Here is a 19,380-nt window from a genome sequence, read left to right on the forward strand (position 1 = left end):
TTCAAGACCAGTGATAGACCAAGTACAAGAGTTCCAAATTATCATCCACGAACTCGCCGCTGAGGGGATGATCTTGCTAGAAAACTTTACTTCTGGCACGATAATTGAGAAGCTTCCACCTAGTTGGAAGGACTTCAAGAGCTACCTTAAGCACAAGCGAAAGGAAATGACCCTTGAAGAATTGATCGTGAAGTTGTGCATTGAATCTGACGTGAGCAAGAACGACCAAAAGGCTAAAGGCCATGGCCCCTTTGAAGCCAAGGACAACTTGTTGGAGCGAGGAGGTCCCTCCAACAAACGTCCTCGCCCAAATCGTCCAACGTCAAAGGACAAAGGCAAGGCAAAGCAAACTGTGAAACGCGACTGCTACAAATGTGGCAAACCTGGGCACTACGCCAAGGATTACCGAAGCAAGAACAAGAAGCCTGTTGCCCACGTCGTCGAGAAAGAGTTCAAAGACTGGGACAAGAATGACCTCATTGTCGTGGTCACTGAATAGGCCAACTTGATTGAAAACAAGGGAAACCGGTACATCGACACTGGAGCAACTGCTCATGTTTGTGCCGATAGGAGTATGTTTTCAACCTACAATCCTGTTGATGGGATGAAGATCAACATGGGGAATCAAGCATCATCCGAAGTGAAAGGAACTGGAGATGTGATCCTCAAAATGACATCTGGCGTCTGCATCACCTTGAAGGATGTGCTGCATGTGCCCGACATCCGAAAGAACCTAGTCTCGGGATCTATACTAGTTAATAGGGGTTTTAAACTTGTATTTGAATCCGATAGGTTTGTATTGTATAAGTTTGGAAAGTCCCTCGGAAAAGGTTATGTAACCGATGGACTTTTTAAGCTTAGTGTGGCTACGCGCCTTGTTCCAAAGCCTTTGGCTATCAATAACAATGCATCTACTTCCTTTACTTGACTGAGCATTCAAACTTGTGGCATTGTAGATTGGGACATGTAAATATAAACGCCATCAAAAGATTAGTAAATCTTGATTTACTAAAGGCAAGTGGAGTTTATAGTAAAGATAAATGTGAGATTTGTCTTGAAGCCAAAATGGCTAAATTACCATTTCATTCAGTTGAAAGAAACACCAAACCCCTCGAATTAATTCACACCGATGTATGTGACTTAAAACTTGTGCAAACAAGAGGTGGTAAAAAGTACTTTATCACCTTTATAGATAATTGCACAAGATATTGCTACATCTATCTTTTGAAAAGCAAAGATGAAGCAATAGAAGCGTTCAAGAGTTATAAGAACGAAGCTGAGAATCAACTTGGTTGTAAAATCAAAATAATTCGAAGTGATAGAGGAGGCGAATATGTAGCCCCGTTTGAAGAACTATGCAACGAAAGTGGCATAATTAATCAAACAACTGCTCCCTATTCACCCCAATCTAATGGGGTTGCAGAACGCAAAAATCAAACTCTAAAAGAGATGATGAATGCACTGCTTCTGACTTCAGGAGTACCACATAACATGTGGGGGGAAGCGGTTTTGACCGCCAACTATATCTGGAATAAAATCCCTCTCAAAGGTAAAGATGTTACTCCTTATGAGCTGTGGAAAGGAAGGAAACCATCCTTACCTCAAAGTGTGGGGGTGTTTGGCTAAGGTGATGGTCCCCCCGCCCGAACAAGTTACAATCGGACCTAAAACGGTTGATTGCATATTCAATGGATATGCACTTAATAGTAGTGCATACAGATTTGTGGACCACAAATCTATATGCACTACTATTAAGTGCATATCCATTGAATATGCAATCAACCGTTTTAGGTCCGATTGTAACTTGTTCGGGCGGGGGGAACAGTGACTATAGGAACAACGATTGAATAAAGAAACGCTATATTTCTTGAAAATACATTTCCTTGTAAAAATAAGGAAAACGTAGCATCCAATTCTGAGAGAAGAATTGAGGATGAAACCACCAGCTCTAAACCATTGGAGATAGAGACCGATTCACGCAAACGTGCAAGGCCTGATCCGAATGAGGCAGCACTGAGACGTGAGAATATGGTCAGAACACCAAAGACATTTGGTCCTGACTATATTGCATTCATGTTGGACGAAGAACCAACATCGATAAAAGTAGCCTTTGCAGGCCCAGGCGGGTTGCATTGGAAAGAAGCTGTTCAAAGCGAAATTGATTCAATTTTGCTAAACCACACGTGGGTCTTGGTTGATCTACCTAAAGGTGCTAAACCTTTAAGATGCAAATGAGTCCTTAAAATAAAGTTTAAGGCCGATGGAACAGTGGACAAGTATAAAGCTAGACTGGTAGTCAAAGGCTTTAAACAAAAGGAAGGGTACGATTTCTTCGATACCTACTCACCTGTAACGAGGATTACATCAATTCGAGTGCTTCTCGCGATTGCTGCTGTACACAATCTTGAGATTAATCAAATGGATGTTAAGACTGCGTTTCTAAATGGTGACCTTGAAGATGAAATCTATATGAAACAACCTGAAGGTTTTGTAGTACCTGGACAAGAGAAAAAAGTATGCAAACTGGTTAAATCCCTCTATGGATTGAAACAAACGCCGTTGCAGTAGCACTTGAAATTTGATAACGTGATGTTATCAAATGGATTTAAAATCAACGAATGTGACAAATGTGGCTACATTAAGAACACTAATAATGGATACGTTATAGTGTGTCTCTATGTTGATGATATGTTAATCATGGGTAGTAACACCCAAGTGATTAATGACAAGAAAGCCATGTTAAAGAGAAACTTTGACATGAAGGATATGGGTCTAGCCGATGTAATTCTTGGAATGAAAATTCTAAGAACACCCGAAGGAATCACCTTAACACAATCTCATTATGTTGAGAATGTACTAAAAAGATTCAACGCTTATGATAGCACGCCGGCTAAGACACATATATAGCTAAATGTTCATTTAACCAAGAACAAAGGCGAACCTGTCGCACAAGAAGACTATGCGAAGGTCATTGGGTGCATTATGTATCTGACTATTTGCACCCGACCCGATATCGCTTGCGCTGTGAACAGATTAGCACGCTACACGAGCAATCCAAACAAAGAGCATTGGACTGCTCTTGTAAGGGTTTTGAGATATTTAAGATATACTCAAGATCATGGGCTACACTTTACGAGATACCTCCGGTACTTGAAGGGTACTGTGATGCAAACTGGATATCCGATAACAAAGACTCACTCTCTACAAGTGGATACGTCTTTACTATTGGGGGTAGTGCTGTCTCGTGGAAATCCACAAAACAGACTTGTATAGCCCGATCAACAATGAAATCTGAATTCATAGCTTTAGATAAAGCTGGTGAAGAAGCCGAGCGGCTTAAGAATTTCCTAGAGGACATTCCTTGTTGGTCCAAGCCTGCGCTTCCAGTGTTAATTCACTGTGATAGCCAAGCAGCTATCGGAAGAGCAAATAATGGCTTCTATAATGGTAAGTCTCGACACATTCGTCGACGACACAACACCCTGAGGCATTTGATCACATCTGGCGTGATTACAATCGACTATGTAAAGTCAATAGATAATCTAGCAGACCCGCTAACCAAAGGGTTAAACCGTGATCAAATGAATAAACTGCTAGAGGGAATAGGTCTAAAATCCACAAACTAAAATAATGATCATAGTGGTAACCCAACCATGATGACTGGAGATCCCAAGAACTTGGTTCAATGGGAAAACTAGGCTATGAGAGTTCATGAAGAAACACTCATCTACATCTATTCCCTAAAAAGCAATAGAGTGTTGAAAAACCTGCCTAAGTGGTAAGGTTAAGTCTATGACTTTTAATGGTTCTTAAGAATCTCAAATAGATGGAGTTCTCAAAGAGACCAAGTAGGGCAAGGTACTTGACTAAGAATCACCTATGTAAATGCGAAGCGTGGTCGCTTCACAAAACGCATTTATGAATCCAAAGTGGTGTCCAAGACCGCAATGGACACAAACTGTAAGAAAGGAAGAGGTTGAGGTGTTTAAGTGTTAACATCATTGTCTCGGTACATGCCATGGAGGAATAGTTCAAGGCATCGCACTACTAGTCCACCTGTGTATCCGATGGTGCTATCTATGGATGGTTCAAGGCCAAAAACTACCTATCCTTCTACTTATATACCTCGTGAGGGTTTTTGTTAAAATTCTCAAATATATTATAGTTTTCAATTAAATTAATGACTTAACATACTTGAAGATTCTTTATGATATTCGACATTATTCTTAGAATAAATTATAAGTTCTAAATATTTAGAAATAAAAAGTGCTATAAAAAATAAAATTAAAATAAATTAAACGAGAAAGATGTAAAAATATATTCCTTTCGCCCCTGAAAATTTGTCACTTATTTCCATTTTTGTCAGTCCCTTAAAATTTGTCACCTTTCACTTTTATCATTTTTGGTAGTAGATCCCACATTCCACTAACTCATTCTCACTCATATTTTATTATAAAACTAATACTCCGTCCGTCCATAAAAAATAGGACATGTTGTGAATGACACGAGTTTTAATGTGGAATTGGTAAAGTAAGAGAGAAGAGAAAAAAGTAAGAGAGAAGTAGTGTTAGTGGAATGTGGGGTCCATATTATTAGTAAGAGAGAAGGGAAAAAAATAAGAGATAAGAGAAAAAAGTAGGAGAGAATTAGTGTTAGTGGAATGTGTGGTCCGTATAATTAATAAGAGAGAAGAGAAAAAAAGTAGGAGATAAGTAATGTTAGTAGAATGTGGGGTCCTTATAATTAATAAGAGAGAAGGGAAAAAAGTATAAGAGAAGTTGTTGAAAACTTTTCTTTTTAAGATGCGCTCTATTTTTTGTGACAATAAAAAATGTCAAATGTGCTCTATTTTTTGTGGACAGATGGAGTATATAAAAGTATGACCCACAAGCCACTAACTTTTTCATCCTATTTTCTATTACATTTCTTAAAACTCGTGCTGGGTCAAATGGTGACGAATTATGGGGGACGAAGGGAGTAAATATTAAACACAAAAAAACATACATATATATTCAATCTCATAGACATAATTTATACTCTCTCTGTCCCATAAGAATATGTGAAAGCTTTGGGAAATTGATGTTGCTTGTGTAAGTAAACTCTTAGGTCCAGAGGATTCGCTAGAGCACAGGGTCTAGGAGATCATGAATTCTCAGAATTCAATCGTTGTCACAACAATCCCGCTTCAAAACCTCAACCCTCTATACTATTGGCTAGTATAGGGAAGTCGGGATCGAATCCACGAGGACGGAAGGGTTTGGAATGCATTAAGAGAACTTTGGAGGGTTTGGCTGCTGCCACGCAACATGAGGGTTGAGTTTTAACTACTAGACCTGGGAAATTAAAACTAATTTATTCTATCTACTGGATCCAGAGAACTGAAGGTGCTTCGAATGTAATTGCAATCATGATTTGAAACTGAAAATTAACTTTAAATCATTCACCAAATTTCCTGAGTCAAGCAAAATAAGTTTCCAAAAACAGCTAGACAACAGAGCATGAGAAAAAGTAACAGAACAGATTTCCCTAAATAGCTACTGACAAGAAAGCTGCAGCTAACAAACTAAAGCGGATCTGATTCTAACTACCGATTACCTTCATCTTCTTCAGTAAGCAAACATGAACTAGAACGAAACAGAGCATACTTCAAATCGAACATTAGACAAGAGATGATTAAGCTAAACATCACCAGGTCAAGCAAATCAACAATAACGGAAAATTCCATGCAGATCCAAAAGTACGTACTCAGATTTAAACATTAAAAAGGAAATCTACACTAGATCCATCAGATTCAACACCAACAAAACTCAGATCTACAACTTCCAACTCCCGATTCAACTCTGAATCAAGCTAACAACCACAAATCAACTCAGATATCTCCGATCTCAACTTCAAACGAACATTCAATTGCGAAAAGCATCCAGATCAGTAAAGTAAACACAGAACATCACAAATCAGAGTGAAAGCGAGAAATGGAACTAGATTAACCATAAAAATGTCGAAGTTAATCACAAAACAGTCGCCGAACTTCCGGCAAGGAAGTCGGCGAGAGAGAATACTTGCGTAAAAGTAAAATGATTGTTTCTTCGCCCTTATCAGGACGGTGTTACACTTCCAAAACAACAAACACATCACGCTACACTACCCCGAATCGCCCATGAAACCAAAATGCGTGAGCTAAGTGAGTGAAGATGAAGAGTGAGTCGAAAACGGCTAAGGAATTTTCTAACTAAAAAGAGGGCTTGGGACTCCAAAAAAAGCTTGCGACCTCCAAAGAAAATTGCTTCTTCAATATTTTTCCTCGTATTTATAGGCCTGGCTCCAATCCCTAGGGCAACGGTCTTTGCGATTTGACGTTTGTGCCCTTGAGGATTCTGCTCCTTTTCTTCACTTTTTGCTCATATTTCCTCTGCCCTGGTAAATAGAACACGTTCCTGGGTCTGGTAGAATATTCACGCACCTGGACTTATAATTATACGTTAGCACCATAGAAAACACAGAATTTAGATCCAAAACAAATGCATGAAACGAGGAGCCTTATCAATATGCACTATTTTCTTTTTAGTCCGTCCCACAAGAATATGCACTTTTTAATTTTAGAAACTTTTTTCCCTCTAATGAAGTGGAACTCATTTTCCACTAACAATACTATAATTACTTTTTCTCTTTACTCCTCTCTTACTTTACTAATTTTGCATTAAAACTCGTACTGAACTCAAATTGCATATTCTTTTTAGAAGAAGGGAGTAAGTATTTTAATTTGTAAATATAATTGAATTTCATCGTGTTTTTGAGTATTCATTTAAAAAATATTCCATAATGAAAATAAATTGTCGGTAAATTTTGAAAATAAACAGGAGTAGTCGGTAAATTAAAATACGAGAATTTGGAAAGATTCACAATTAGTTTTTGAGCTCCTATAATGATGAGTAAATTAATAGTACTACAGTAGTACATATATTGAATAAGGTAATACATGATGGGTGTTCGGTTGGGAAGATTAAATCTCATGATTAAATATGTATCATGTTTGGTTCATAAGATTGAACCCTTTAACTTAATCCTAGATGGATAGTCTCACGATAATTAGTCATAGCCTCCCCCTTCCGACTAAAATAATCCCACAACTTAATCCTAGATGGATAGTCTCATGATATTAGTCATGACAACCAAACGCCACCAAAGGAAATAGATCTTTATTTCCATGTCAGCAAATATTCTTTTATTTTAATTTTTCTCTCTCTTCCTCCCAAGATTCAGACCATTAATGAAGTGCCGCTTCTCTATAGATCGATTTGTAATTTTTAAGTTTTAAGTAGAATAGTTTTTATAGTGAAACATTAAAATTCCTTTCTAATATGATATTTGAATCCTTTCTGGTTCTCATGATTTCTCACCTAATCTTGCATCTCTTCAATTCAGATCGAGTATAATAAAAGGTGGCATAAATCATAATTGTATGAAAAAAGAAAAACACAGTACGAATAAAAAGGAAAGAATTGCATTTGGAAAGATTGACAATTAAAAAGGGGAGATAAAACACAAAAGTAAAAAATATAAAGATTACAAATGACGTGGAAATAAGAGGCTATCAAAACTCTATTACTTCTTCCTTGCAATATACTCCATAATTGAAACAACAGTATTTTAGGAAATAATTATGTTTTCCAAATTAAGTGTTTAGAGCTTTAGGAAATTAATATTTGCATTATGTATCAAATCACGTCCATATTTAACTTAAATATTTCCATATAAACATTTTAAAATATACTTTTATAAGGAGTACAGTACAGCCCCCATCCCATCATCACGTTCTCGTCTCTCATATCTCTAGATCGTAGCTACCTTTGTAATTGTAAGTTTTTTTTACAATGTCAAAGGATCAAGTTCCGCAGAACATACTAGAAATTGTAAGTTTTTTTTTACAATGGATTGGATGGTCATGGAGTGCCTTTTTTTGTGTTTTCTCTAGCTATCACATGTGCTAAACTGTTCATCCTCCTCCTCCTATTATCAGCTTCAAAACCTTATAGAAAGATGCATTCAGCTTTACATGAGTGAGCGGGAAACTGTTGATTATTTGTTTCACAAGGCAAAGATTGAAACCTACCTCACTAAAACTGGTAACTTTACTGCTTTCTTCCAACTACCTTACTCACTATATCTTTTAATTTATCTAATTTGCTTTCTTCCAGTCTGGCAAAGACTCGAAGAGGGAAACCCCAATTTTTTTAAGGCCTATCATCTGAGGTTGACTCTGAAGGCCCAAATAACAAGATTTAATGAGTTGCTCGAGAAACAGGTTGAGCTAATGAGCCAGACAGGGAGAGGAGTCCCTTCCAATGGATCTCACATACATTCAAGTCAGTTTTTCCTTAATTTAGCCACCATATAATTAGCTTTTTACGCATGCATGCATTTGTTTCTTTGGATCAAAACAACAAATGTTATTGGTATGATTCATATTATGTTTTCAAATTTGGGCAGTGCACAACAACTCGGATTATCAAGCTCAACAACGAGCAGAAAACATGCACCAAGCTGTTACAATATTGCCCGGTGATGGTGTGCTAGTTCCAGTCAACATGTCCATGCCAGAAAACATGTTATTAACTCAAAATTCCATCGCGCAAGGGATGAATGATGTGATGATCGAAGCAAACCCTGAGAACAAACTCGCGTCTGTTTCACCTTTCACTAGTGCTTGGGATCCCATGGAGACGAGCTCATTTGGACAGATACCGCACAACTTGAGTGTCTCAGATTTCGCAACTTACTTTTCCAATGACACAGGTGGGCTCGATAGCTACTCTATGCAAGTTCCGGTCAACATGTCCGTGCCAGAAAATATGTTATTTACTCAAAATTCCATCTGGCAAGGAATGAATGATGTGATAATGGAATCAGAGTTAGAGGGTGGCTTTATGAACAATCTCAAAGAAGTTGAAAACACAATTGGAGAAGCTTCCATTTCAGTTTTCAATAGTGTCGGTGATCCCATGGAGACGAGCTCATTTGAACAGATACCGCACAACTTGAGTGGCACAGATTTGACAGCCTACTTTGCCAATGACACAGGTGCTGCATTTCTCTTACCATGCCAAACCTTTTAAGTATCTATCTTGACTCTTATGTGTTTACCTCACTTGACCTGTTCAGATATACTCGAGAACTACTCTTTATTTCCATGTCTGGACACACAGGTGAACTTGGACTCCCACAGCGATATCACAAGCCAACAACAAGGTACTGTAATTTTCTATGTTATTCCTTTGTTTGCTTGAAATTGGCGATCTATGTTGATGTTTTAAAGCTATAACTCGATTAGCAGATTGGACACCATATCGAAGGGGTTGAGTAACGATGAACAACTGAATCTAATGCGACGAGCAGAAGCTTAGCAACGTGATGTAGTGATATATTTATAGACGTTAGAATCATTCAAAATTTTATATCGACACTAATTATTAGCAGTAGATGAACTTCATTTTCTCTCATGTTTTTAGAGTTTCATCTTATTAAAAATAAATTTCTCAAAGTAGTGATCAATTTAATAGAGTTTTTCAACTTTTGTTTTCGGATTTAATATGCGACCACATGAAAACTCAATGCATAACCATAAGCAACAACTAAAATAAATTATCATTTACATTACAAACCATATATTGCAGCAATGGCATACTTACTTTGTCACTCTCTCAATTTTTTTAGTTAAATATAATTTAATCTCTTGTATTTTTTATAAATACACACTTAACAAGATGCATTAATTCTTTTTCATGTTTAATTGTAAATGCAGTAGTTTTTTAACATTTGTGGTCCAAACCGTAATAACAATTGAAAATGAAATTAAGCCCTAAGCAATTACGGAAATATAAGAAATACAATTAGTTACCCAATTCATCTCTATCAGATCTCCAATGAAAATATTACTTTTCCTATAATTAAACCAAATATACAAATTTAATAATTTAGAGCGCTTTTTTTGGCATTTGAGATTTAAGTGATAATATTCCTATGTAAAATTGCCTCAATCTAGGCACATACTGTAAAAAAAATTTATTCATTTTTACTCCTTGTTTATCATTATTAATCTTTTACAAAAAAGTTCTATTTTTATGTATTTTTTTTATTTAAACAGCTCATATTTTAATTTTTTTAACTATTAGATTATTTTACGCCAAACATTCGTCTATGACAAAATAGGATTATATTACTCGTGTAAAAATAAGTGTATACAAAAGTCAAACTTGAACTCTAGTGGTTGAGATGATCTATATATATTACGTACAATAAATATAATTCAAGCATAATAATTGCTATAAAATTAAAAGAGCAACTTCAATTAATATAGCAATATGTAGGGTGTGTGATCAAATACTAACTAATTTACAGTAATAACTAATAACTAATTTCAATTTTGTATGTTAAAAATATCAACACAAAGACATAAATTTATCAATATTCATGTGTTGATAAACTTGTGTCTTTATGTTGATATTTAAATTTACATGTTATATTAATATAATTATATCTTTGTATTGATAATTTTAATACACAGAATTAAAAGTTATTAGTTATTACTGTAAATTAGTTAGCACATTAACGCAATCCTGTATAGTAGATTGTGCAATAGAGTAAAAGAAACTGAATGATGCTCTTTATATCTGGGATATCCAATAAATAGTTTTTTGCAACCACCTATTTAGAAACTGACAAGACCGCATTTCTATCTTAGCATAGCATAGGGAAGTAAATTTATCAACGCAGTTTAATGGACGCAATCTAAATACATGTGACTAGCTTGTTTATTTCTGTAATTTGATTTCTGATTTTTAAATTCACATATTTATATAAATTTTTACTATTTAACAAGAACAGTAATAAGCAGTCTGAAAAACACAAAAAATATTTCTATTTTGCCGGACTTTTACTCCCTGTCACTTTTTCTGACATCTCCATTGAATTCCCTCCGTTCCACCGTACGAGTCACATTTGGTGTAAAGAATAGTGAGTTTGAAAAGTTAGTTGAATATAAAGCCTATGAAACCTACTTTTCTATATTGGTTTAATGATTTTAAGGATATTGACTCCTAATATCATAGAACTTTTAAAAAGTTGGGTTTTCCCACGAAGTTGTAAGACTATGGGAAATAACAAACTCCGGTAAAGTTTGTGATTATTTGCCAAATTTAAAGTTCATGGGAAAAATTTAAATTTTTTAAAGTTTCATGATATTAATGGCCAATATTCCATGATTTTATAATAAATTTGAGTGAATTGACTTAGAATGTGAGACCTACTTATCATTCAAAGTAAAAGTGAAATAGAATTCTTATTGTGAGACGGACCTAAATGACAAAATATGACTCTTATTGTAGGACAGAGGTAACATATTTCAATATTTAATACTACGCATTAGTCCCACTGCTAATAGTCTTGATAGTAACATATATTTTCTACATATAGCACGATACGATGAAACACCTTATTTAAAATCGTTTATTTTAGTGACAAATGCTACATATTCTCCATGGGCATGTATATTGCATTTTAGATGGAGTTTTGGACAAAATGAAATATATTTTCAAATTATATTTTCATTTAGGGTATGCATTCGGGTTTCGGTTCGGTTTTTCGCCCAAACCAAACCGAATCCGAAAAACCGAATTTAGGCTAAAATTGAAACCGAACCGTAACCGAAAACCGAAAAAATGAAAACCGAAAAATCGGAAACCGAACTTAAAAACTGAATTAAACCGAAAAACCGAAATTATATAAAAAACTGAAAAACTAAAAAACCGAAAAATCTAAACCGAAATTCTGGTAAAAAAACAGAACAAAATTACAGATACGTATTTAGGGTACAATAACAATGTCAACTAAAATAAAGTTTTACTTGATGGCTTTGTCCCTTATTTATAATAAATGTAGTTTTTAAATATAAAATTTAAGAAAATATATTAAATGAATTAAACAGAAAAAAATAAAGTAAATAGATGAAATAGAAGTGTGCAAAGTTTTCAACCCGAATCAGCATCTCACCGCTTCCATCAATGGAAGTCGTAACTGAAAACGAAGCCACGACCCGAATCCTACTGGGTCAAAGCCTCGAAATCGGGCGGGCACACGGCCTCGATTCCTCGGACAAAACGATTTCTCGGCGTCATCTCTCGCTCTCCGTCGCCGGAGATACGAACGGCGAAGAAATCCGCCTGCAATTCGAAGTCCTCGGAAGAAATCCGATCTACGTATACAGAGATGGCGAAGTCAAGATTTTCCGGAGGTTCGAAAGTGGCGAGATGAGAAAGGGCGACATGCTGTGCGTTTCCGGAAAGAATCCCGTTTGGTACTCGGTGAGAGCAACTGAAGATTGCGGGGAAGGTGTTCGACAAAATGTCTCAGAGAGTGATTCGGGAATTGTCGATTTTGATATTTCGGGTCTGGATCCTGTTAAAGGTTTGCTCTTTATCCACTGCTTATTTAATTAATTGATGTTTTGATGTTAAAGGTGAAAACTTGGTGAATTGGATGAGTGAATAATTAATTAGCTTAAATTTTGTTGCAGAATTTGGTTTTGTGGTTGAAGGGCTCGAGTTTGATGGATATCCGAAAAAGATGATGCGCGATATCCAGAATTGGAATTGGTTCGTTGAGGAAGAAGTGAGAGATGGAGAAGATGATAATGGGAAGAAAGTGAAGGGGAAGAGGAAGAGAGGAGGAGGGCATAATGATGATGAGTGGAGCGGCGAAAGTGAAGATGAGAAGGCGTTGATGAACAAATCAAGAAAGGCGCGAAGGGAGAAGTACGTGACAAGGTCCGAGGATCGCCATGGTAAGATGAGCTCAACAAGAACGGATGATAGGGTTGTTGATAATGAAGAAGAAGACAGGGACAATGAAGATGAAGATGACGAGACATTAGGGGGCTTTGTTGTGGATGACGAAAAGGTGGAGGAGGAGGAAGAGAATGAAACGGAGGAGGAGGAAGAAGATTTTGAAGATGAAGATGAAGACGAAGATGAATGACATGATCATACAAGATCATATTGTAGTGCTTTAACTTGTTCGTGTTGTATGTTATTGTATGTTTATTCTCTCATATTTTTGCATCCCTGTGATCCAGGTAATCTATACCTCATTTCACTTTCATTTCAGTGCAAATTTCTTTATAGTACTAATACTTAATTTTTATAAGCAGGATTTATTAATCCATGTATAAGTTTTTGAGTTTAGATCTCCTAATTTTAATTGGTTTATAATTTATTAAAGAAACAACTTTAAGATTAATTAATTTGAAATATTTTTTATTTTTCTTAGTCAACCAAACACAAACACCATCTTAAATCTTAATACATTAGAAAATAAACTTTAAACATGAAGGTAAGGAGTTTTAACAAACTAGTGTCATTGAGAACAAATGATAGTACTTCTCAAAGAACTCTAAAATATTGTTCAATATTGAGAAAAATAAACAATAAGTATCTTATGTTTGCTCGTGTATTACGGCTTCAATTATTAGATGAATAGAGACCAATATAGACCATTTTCGTTATATTTTTTAATTTTAATGTTAAAAAAGTTACCATGTGCAAAAATTGGGACTGCAATTTTAAGAATAATATTTTTTTTCTATTTGGCAGGTAACAATTTAATTATTCGGGTGAGCGAGCATTCAGATTTTGATTATTTTTTTTTTCAAATCAAAATTCCTAATTTCTCTGAAAATTTGAACCAGAGTATATTGAATTGTTTTAATAACGAATTCAAAAATCTGAAATCCAATTTACGAAATTCAATTTAACTAAAAATAAAATCTATAATTTGCTTCGGGTATATGAAGTTTTATTTTTTCTCTTTTTTAAATAAATATACATATGGACATTAGAAGGTGTGTGACACTATATTTGAAATGGAAAATTGAAGCGCCATTCTGTTACTCTTGGGGGTAGATAAAGGATCATATTTTTATCCTTTTATTAAAGATAAAAATGACTTTAATAATGTAGAAAGTGATAATATGGATTCATATGATCCGAGAAAGGAAACAACAATCTTATTGATTGAAGAAGTCGAAAGATACAAGCTGAGAACTACACTATTTATACAAGGATTTAAGCTAGATAAACAAAGAAGATATTTTGCTAAAATATCTCTTAACTAACTCTATAACTAACTCTTGTAACCAACTTATCTCCTAACTAACTCCTCCAAAATATCTTGGCTGACATGGCACATGTAGTGAGTATAAGAAGGAAGCTATCGAGCTCAGGTATGACTTCGGAGTCTTGTATGCATGGCAGCATTTCTACGTTGATTCCATCGTGTATATGCTCAAGATTCTTCACTGCTTTCACGGTTCATCATCTTTCACATGCCCCTTCGAGATGAATTGTACAAACTCTCAAAATTCATCTTGTTCAAGATAGAATGGAAAGCCAAAGTTCCTAAGGGTTTAGTGAAAATATCTGCCAATTGTAGATTGTTTCTGATATGCAACGGTTTTATCACATTCTCCAAGTATCTCTCCCTTACCATATGGCAATCAATCTCAATGTGTTTAGTTCTCTCGTGGAAAACTGGATTTGAGTAAATGTGAATTGCAGATTGATTATCACAATACAATGGCACAACTTTCTCAGTCTTAATTCCAAAATCTTTAAGGAGAGCAACGGCCCACACCACTTCACACGTTGCTTGAGCCATGGCCCTATATTCAGCTTCTGTTGATGATCGAGCAATGGTGTTTTGTTTCTTTGCTTTCCAAGAGATCATTGAGGAACCAAGAAATAGGCAATGGCCGGTCATAGACTTTCTTGTATCCGGGCATGCTTCCCAGTCAGCATCAGAGAATATGCTTAGATTAATCTTATTGCTGCTTGAGTAAAATAATCCATGGCCTGGTGTACCTTTTAGATACATGAGAATCTTCTCAGCCGCTTCCCAATGCTCGTCATTTGGATTTGAAACATATTGGCTTAGCTTATGTACTGCAAATGTAACATCCGGTCTAGTGATGCATAGATAGAGCAATATTCCAATGAATCTTCTATATTTTGCTGCATCTTTCAATGGAGTTCCATAATCCAATCTCAGCTTTTTTAGAGGGTCCATGGGCACGTTGGAAGGTTTGCATCCAAGCATACCTGTATCTCTCAATAGATCTAGTGTATACTTTCTCTAAGATACTAGTATCCATTTCTTATTTCTTGCAATTTCCAATCCCAGAAAGTATTTAGGAGCTCCAAGATCCTTGAACTTGAAATATTGTGATAAGAACACTTTGAAGTCCTAGTTATCTGTGGATGAGTGGTTGCAACCAGAATATCATCAACATAAACCACTATTCCAAAGAATCCATTGTTGTCATTGTTGCTGTCATTGCTGTTGGTTTTGAAGAAGAAAGAGTGATCAGAGGCAGACTATTGCATACCAAAACCATTGAGTACCTCAGATAATTTCAAGTACCATTGTCTTGAAGCTTGTTTCAAGCCATAAAGAGACTTCTTTAGCTTGCATACAAGAGTAGAATCTGAGTTTGCCCCTTCACCTGAATGTCAATCCACTTCATATCCCGGACGCAATGTCATATAAATATCCTCTTTCAAATCACCATATAAGAAGGCATTGTTGATGTCAAGATGAGAAAGAGACCAGCCTTGAATTGATGCTAAGGCAAGAAGCATCTTTACAGTGGAGAGTTTAGCTACTGGTGAAAAAGTGTCTAGGAAGTCCACTCCTTCAAGTTGAGTGAAGCCTTTTGCAACAAGCCTTGCTTTATAACGTTCTACTGTCTCGTCTGGATTGAATTTGACCTTATAGACCCATTTACAATCAATAGGGATCTTTCCAGGTGGGAGAACAGTGACTGCCCAAGTATCAGTTCTGGAAAAGGCTGCTAGTTCATCATTCATTGCATGTTGCCACTCTTCATACTGTGAGGCTTGCTTGTAGGTGGTAGGTTCAGGAACAACAGTCATGAGTATGGTGTATTTAAGATACTCAGGGGAGAGTTTGGAAAGGTTGATATAAGAGGAGATTGGATATGGAGTAGTAGAAGCTACTGAGCTGCAAAGTCTGTGAGATGAGAATGTGGTTTTATTGGTCTTCCATGTCTGGAAAGGGTGGTTAAGGGTGGTTTTATCTGGAGCAGGGTTGATGATAGGTGTGTTTGAGGTAGAAGAAGTAGGTGGAGATGAGTTGTGGACTTCTTGGGATGAATAGGGAATAGGTAAGGCAGAAGGAGTGAGATGAGAGAAAGGGAAAATGTCTTCATGAAAGACAACATTTCTGGTTATGATCTCTTGCATAGTGTGTAAATCAATGAGTTTATACCCTTTGTAGTCAGAAGGATATCCCAGTAGAGCACATTTTGTGGCTCTAGGTGAAAACTTATCTCTACCCCGTTCAAGAGTGGATGCATAACAAAGACATCCAATGACTTTTAGATGTGAATAAGAGGGAGGTTTCTGGAATAGAACTTGAAATGGAGTCAAATTATCTGGGAGAACAGAAGAGGGGACTCTATTAATGAGATAAGATGCTGAGAGAATGCAGTCACCCCAGTATTGAATAGGGAAAAAAGACTGAAACAATAGACTCCTAGCAACACCCAGCAGGTGCTGATGTTTCCTCTCTACCCGAGCATTTTGCTGAGGGGATTCAACACAAGAATGCTGAATAACAGTACCAAAAGTTGAGAACAATGAAGGGATGTTTAGTTCTGGAGCATTGTCACAACGAATGACTTTTATTTTGGTGGAAAATTGAGTGAGCACAGTGTTGAAGAACTGAGGAAGAATTGTTCCAACATCAGACTTTGTGTGCATCAGAAATGTCCACACAAATCTGGAACTATCATCCACTATAGTGAGGAAATATTTATAGCCTTGGGTAGTGGGAGGATTGAAAGGTCCCCAAACATCACAATGAATGAGATCAAAGCAGTTAATAGCATGAGAATCAGATTTGGAAAAAGATAAATGCTTCTGTTTATCAAGGGGACAAATATCACAGAGTGAATGAGATTTATTGGTAAATTTAAGGACATCAGCCATGGTTTTGAGTTTTCCAAAAGATACATGTCCTAATCTCTTATGCCAAGTGTCTATGCTAATGACAGAAAGTACAGAAGATGAACTAATAGCAGAGGAAATGATAGGACCTTCATCAGGCTTTGAATCTGAAGAAACATCAAGGGTGTACAAGTTGCCCAATCTGCTACCCCTCCCAATCACAGTTCCCTTGGAAGCTGCTTGGATTTCAATAGAGTCATGAGTGAATATTACAGTGCATGACAGAGATGAAGTGAGAGAGCTCACAGAGATGAGATTGAAAGAGAAGGTTGGGACAAAAAGGACAGAGTGAAGAGTGATTGTAGATGTTAGATGCACAGAACCAATATGAGTGACAGAGGCAGTGGCACCATTAGGTAGGTTTACAGAAGCATTTAGAATGGGTGAGGATGCAGAAAACATTGATAGATCACAACATACATGATGTGTGGCTCCAGTATCTAGTAACCACACAGATGGAGATTTTGAGAATGAATTAATGAAGGAGTTGGTAAACAGAGTGGTACCTGAGAAAGAAGGCACATTTGGTGATTGAGAAGGCATATTTGGTGCGGCAGAAGGTGGAGTAGAAGGATTGAGAGTGGCAGCAGCAAGCTGAGACTGAAGCAGACTTATCAGTTGCTGACATTGCTCTTGAGTAGGTAGATTCATGGATGGAGAGAAGCTGGATTTGTCACATGAATCTTCCAGATTATCCTCCACAAAGTTGATAGACTTGATGTCTTTACCACCAGTACCAAATTTGCTCTTATTTTTGTTGAAACCTGGTGGATAACCATGGAGAACAAAGTATTTATCCACGGTATGGTTAGTTCTGCCACAGTGTGAGCAAAATCTTCCCTTATTAAATGGTTGAGAAGTTGCAGCATTAGCTAGATATGGCTGCTCACTCATAGGAGATAAGATGTTTGGAGAATATCCATCAATGTTCCTTTGTCTTTCCTCCTGCAAAACAAGTGAAAAAACCTTTGCTAGAGGAAGAATTAGAATCATAGAGAGGATGTTAGATCGAATTTGAGAGAAAATAGGATTCAATCCAATCAGAAATTGCATTGTGCATTCTTGCTCCTGGTATTCATTCCATTTCAAGGCGCTATTGCATCTGCAAGTTGCACATATACACCAAGCGATCGGTTGAGAATGCTTGTACTCATCCCAAACAATGCGAAGGTTGGCGAAGTATGCATTGATGTCATCCTTTCCTTGAGTAAGCGAGATAATGCGTTGCTTTAGTTGATACGCTCGAGCAGAGTTGAGTTGAGAGAAGCGAAGTCGAAGATCTGACCAGATTTCATGAGCATCATCAAGGTACATGATGCTAGAGCATATCTGAGGGGAGCTGGAGTTTCTGAGCCACGAAACAACCATGCTGTTGCATCGCAGCCATGCGGAGAAGAGCATATCATCATCACGCGGTCTGTACAGATCTCCATTGATGAAAGCAATTTTATTCTTCGCTACAAGAGCTGTGTTAACAGGTCGGCTCCAATGGATGTAGTTAGATCCAGTGAGAACATGAGGAACTAACTGCAAGCTTGGATTATCACTAGGATGAAGGTAGTAATGACTAGAATTATCCTCCATAGGAGAGGAATGAACGACATTCGCGGTGGAGTTGGAACTATTACCACGCACCATCGCAAATTGAAGAAGAATAGAAGATGATTGATAAGAAAAGAGTGATTGAATCAGCGGAAGGAATTCAAATCACATCTGATACCATGTAGAAAGTGATAATATGGATTCATATGATCCGAGAAAGGAAACAACAATATTATTGATTGAAGAAGTCGAAAGATACAAGCTGAGAACTACACTATTTATACAAGGATTTAAGCTAGCTAAACAAAGAAGATATTTTGCTAAAATATCTCTTAACTAACTCTATAACTAACTCTTGTAACCAACTTATCTCCTAACTAACTCCTCCAAAATATCTTTGCTAACATGGTACATGTAGTGAGTATAAGAAGGAAGCTATCGAGCTCATGTATGACTTCGGAGTCTTGTATGCATGGCAACATTTCTACGTTGATTCCATCGTGTATATGCTCAAGATTCTTCACTGCTTTCACGGTTCATCATCTTTCACAAATAAAAAAAAATTCAACTAAAATGATGTGAATACAGGTAGCACTAAACCATTTCGAAGACATGACAAGGAGTTTGACAGGAGCTGGGGTTTGTTTCAAACCAGAATTTGCATATCAAGATGAAGTCCAAATGCTCATCTAAAATAATCATTGTCTGCGTCATTGAAAAAGCTTTGTGGGAGTACCTTGCACGCCTCAATTGGAGACGGATG

The 19,380-nt window shown here is 36.6% G+C and overlaps 2 protein-coding genes across 2 annotated transcripts; both read left to right on the forward strand.

The window, feature by feature from the left end:
- The first annotated feature begins 7,871 nt into the window (after positions 1–7,871).
- On the forward strand, positions 7,872–9,357 carry LOC121778987. Its single transcript, XM_042176350.1, has 6 exons — positions 7,872–7,910; positions 8,018–8,123; positions 8,196–8,363; positions 8,488–9,078; positions 9,160–9,246; positions 9,332–9,357. The coding sequence occupies exons 1-6, from the start codon at positions 7,872–7,874 to the stop codon at positions 9,355–9,357; spliced, it is 1,017 nt and encodes a 338-aa protein (XP_042032284.1).
- A 2,653-nt stretch (positions 9,358–12,010) lies between these two features.
- On the forward strand, positions 12,011–13,152 carry LOC121778462 (chromatin modification-related protein EAF7). Its single transcript, XM_042175817.1, has 2 exons — positions 12,011–12,459; positions 12,569–13,152. The coding sequence occupies exons 1-2, from the start codon at positions 12,057–12,059 to the stop codon at positions 13,027–13,029; spliced, it is 864 nt and encodes a 287-aa protein (XP_042031751.1). The 5' UTR covers positions 12,011–12,056; the 3' UTR covers positions 13,030–13,152.
- The last annotated feature ends 6,228 nt before the right edge of the window (positions 13,153–19,380 follow it).

This window comes from Salvia splendens, chromosome 19 (assembly GCF_004379255.2).
Source record: "Salvia splendens isolate huo1 chromosome 19, SspV2, whole genome shotgun sequence".
NCBI classification, from domain to species: Eukaryota; Viridiplantae; Streptophyta; class Magnoliopsida; order Lamiales; family Lamiaceae; genus Salvia; species Salvia splendens.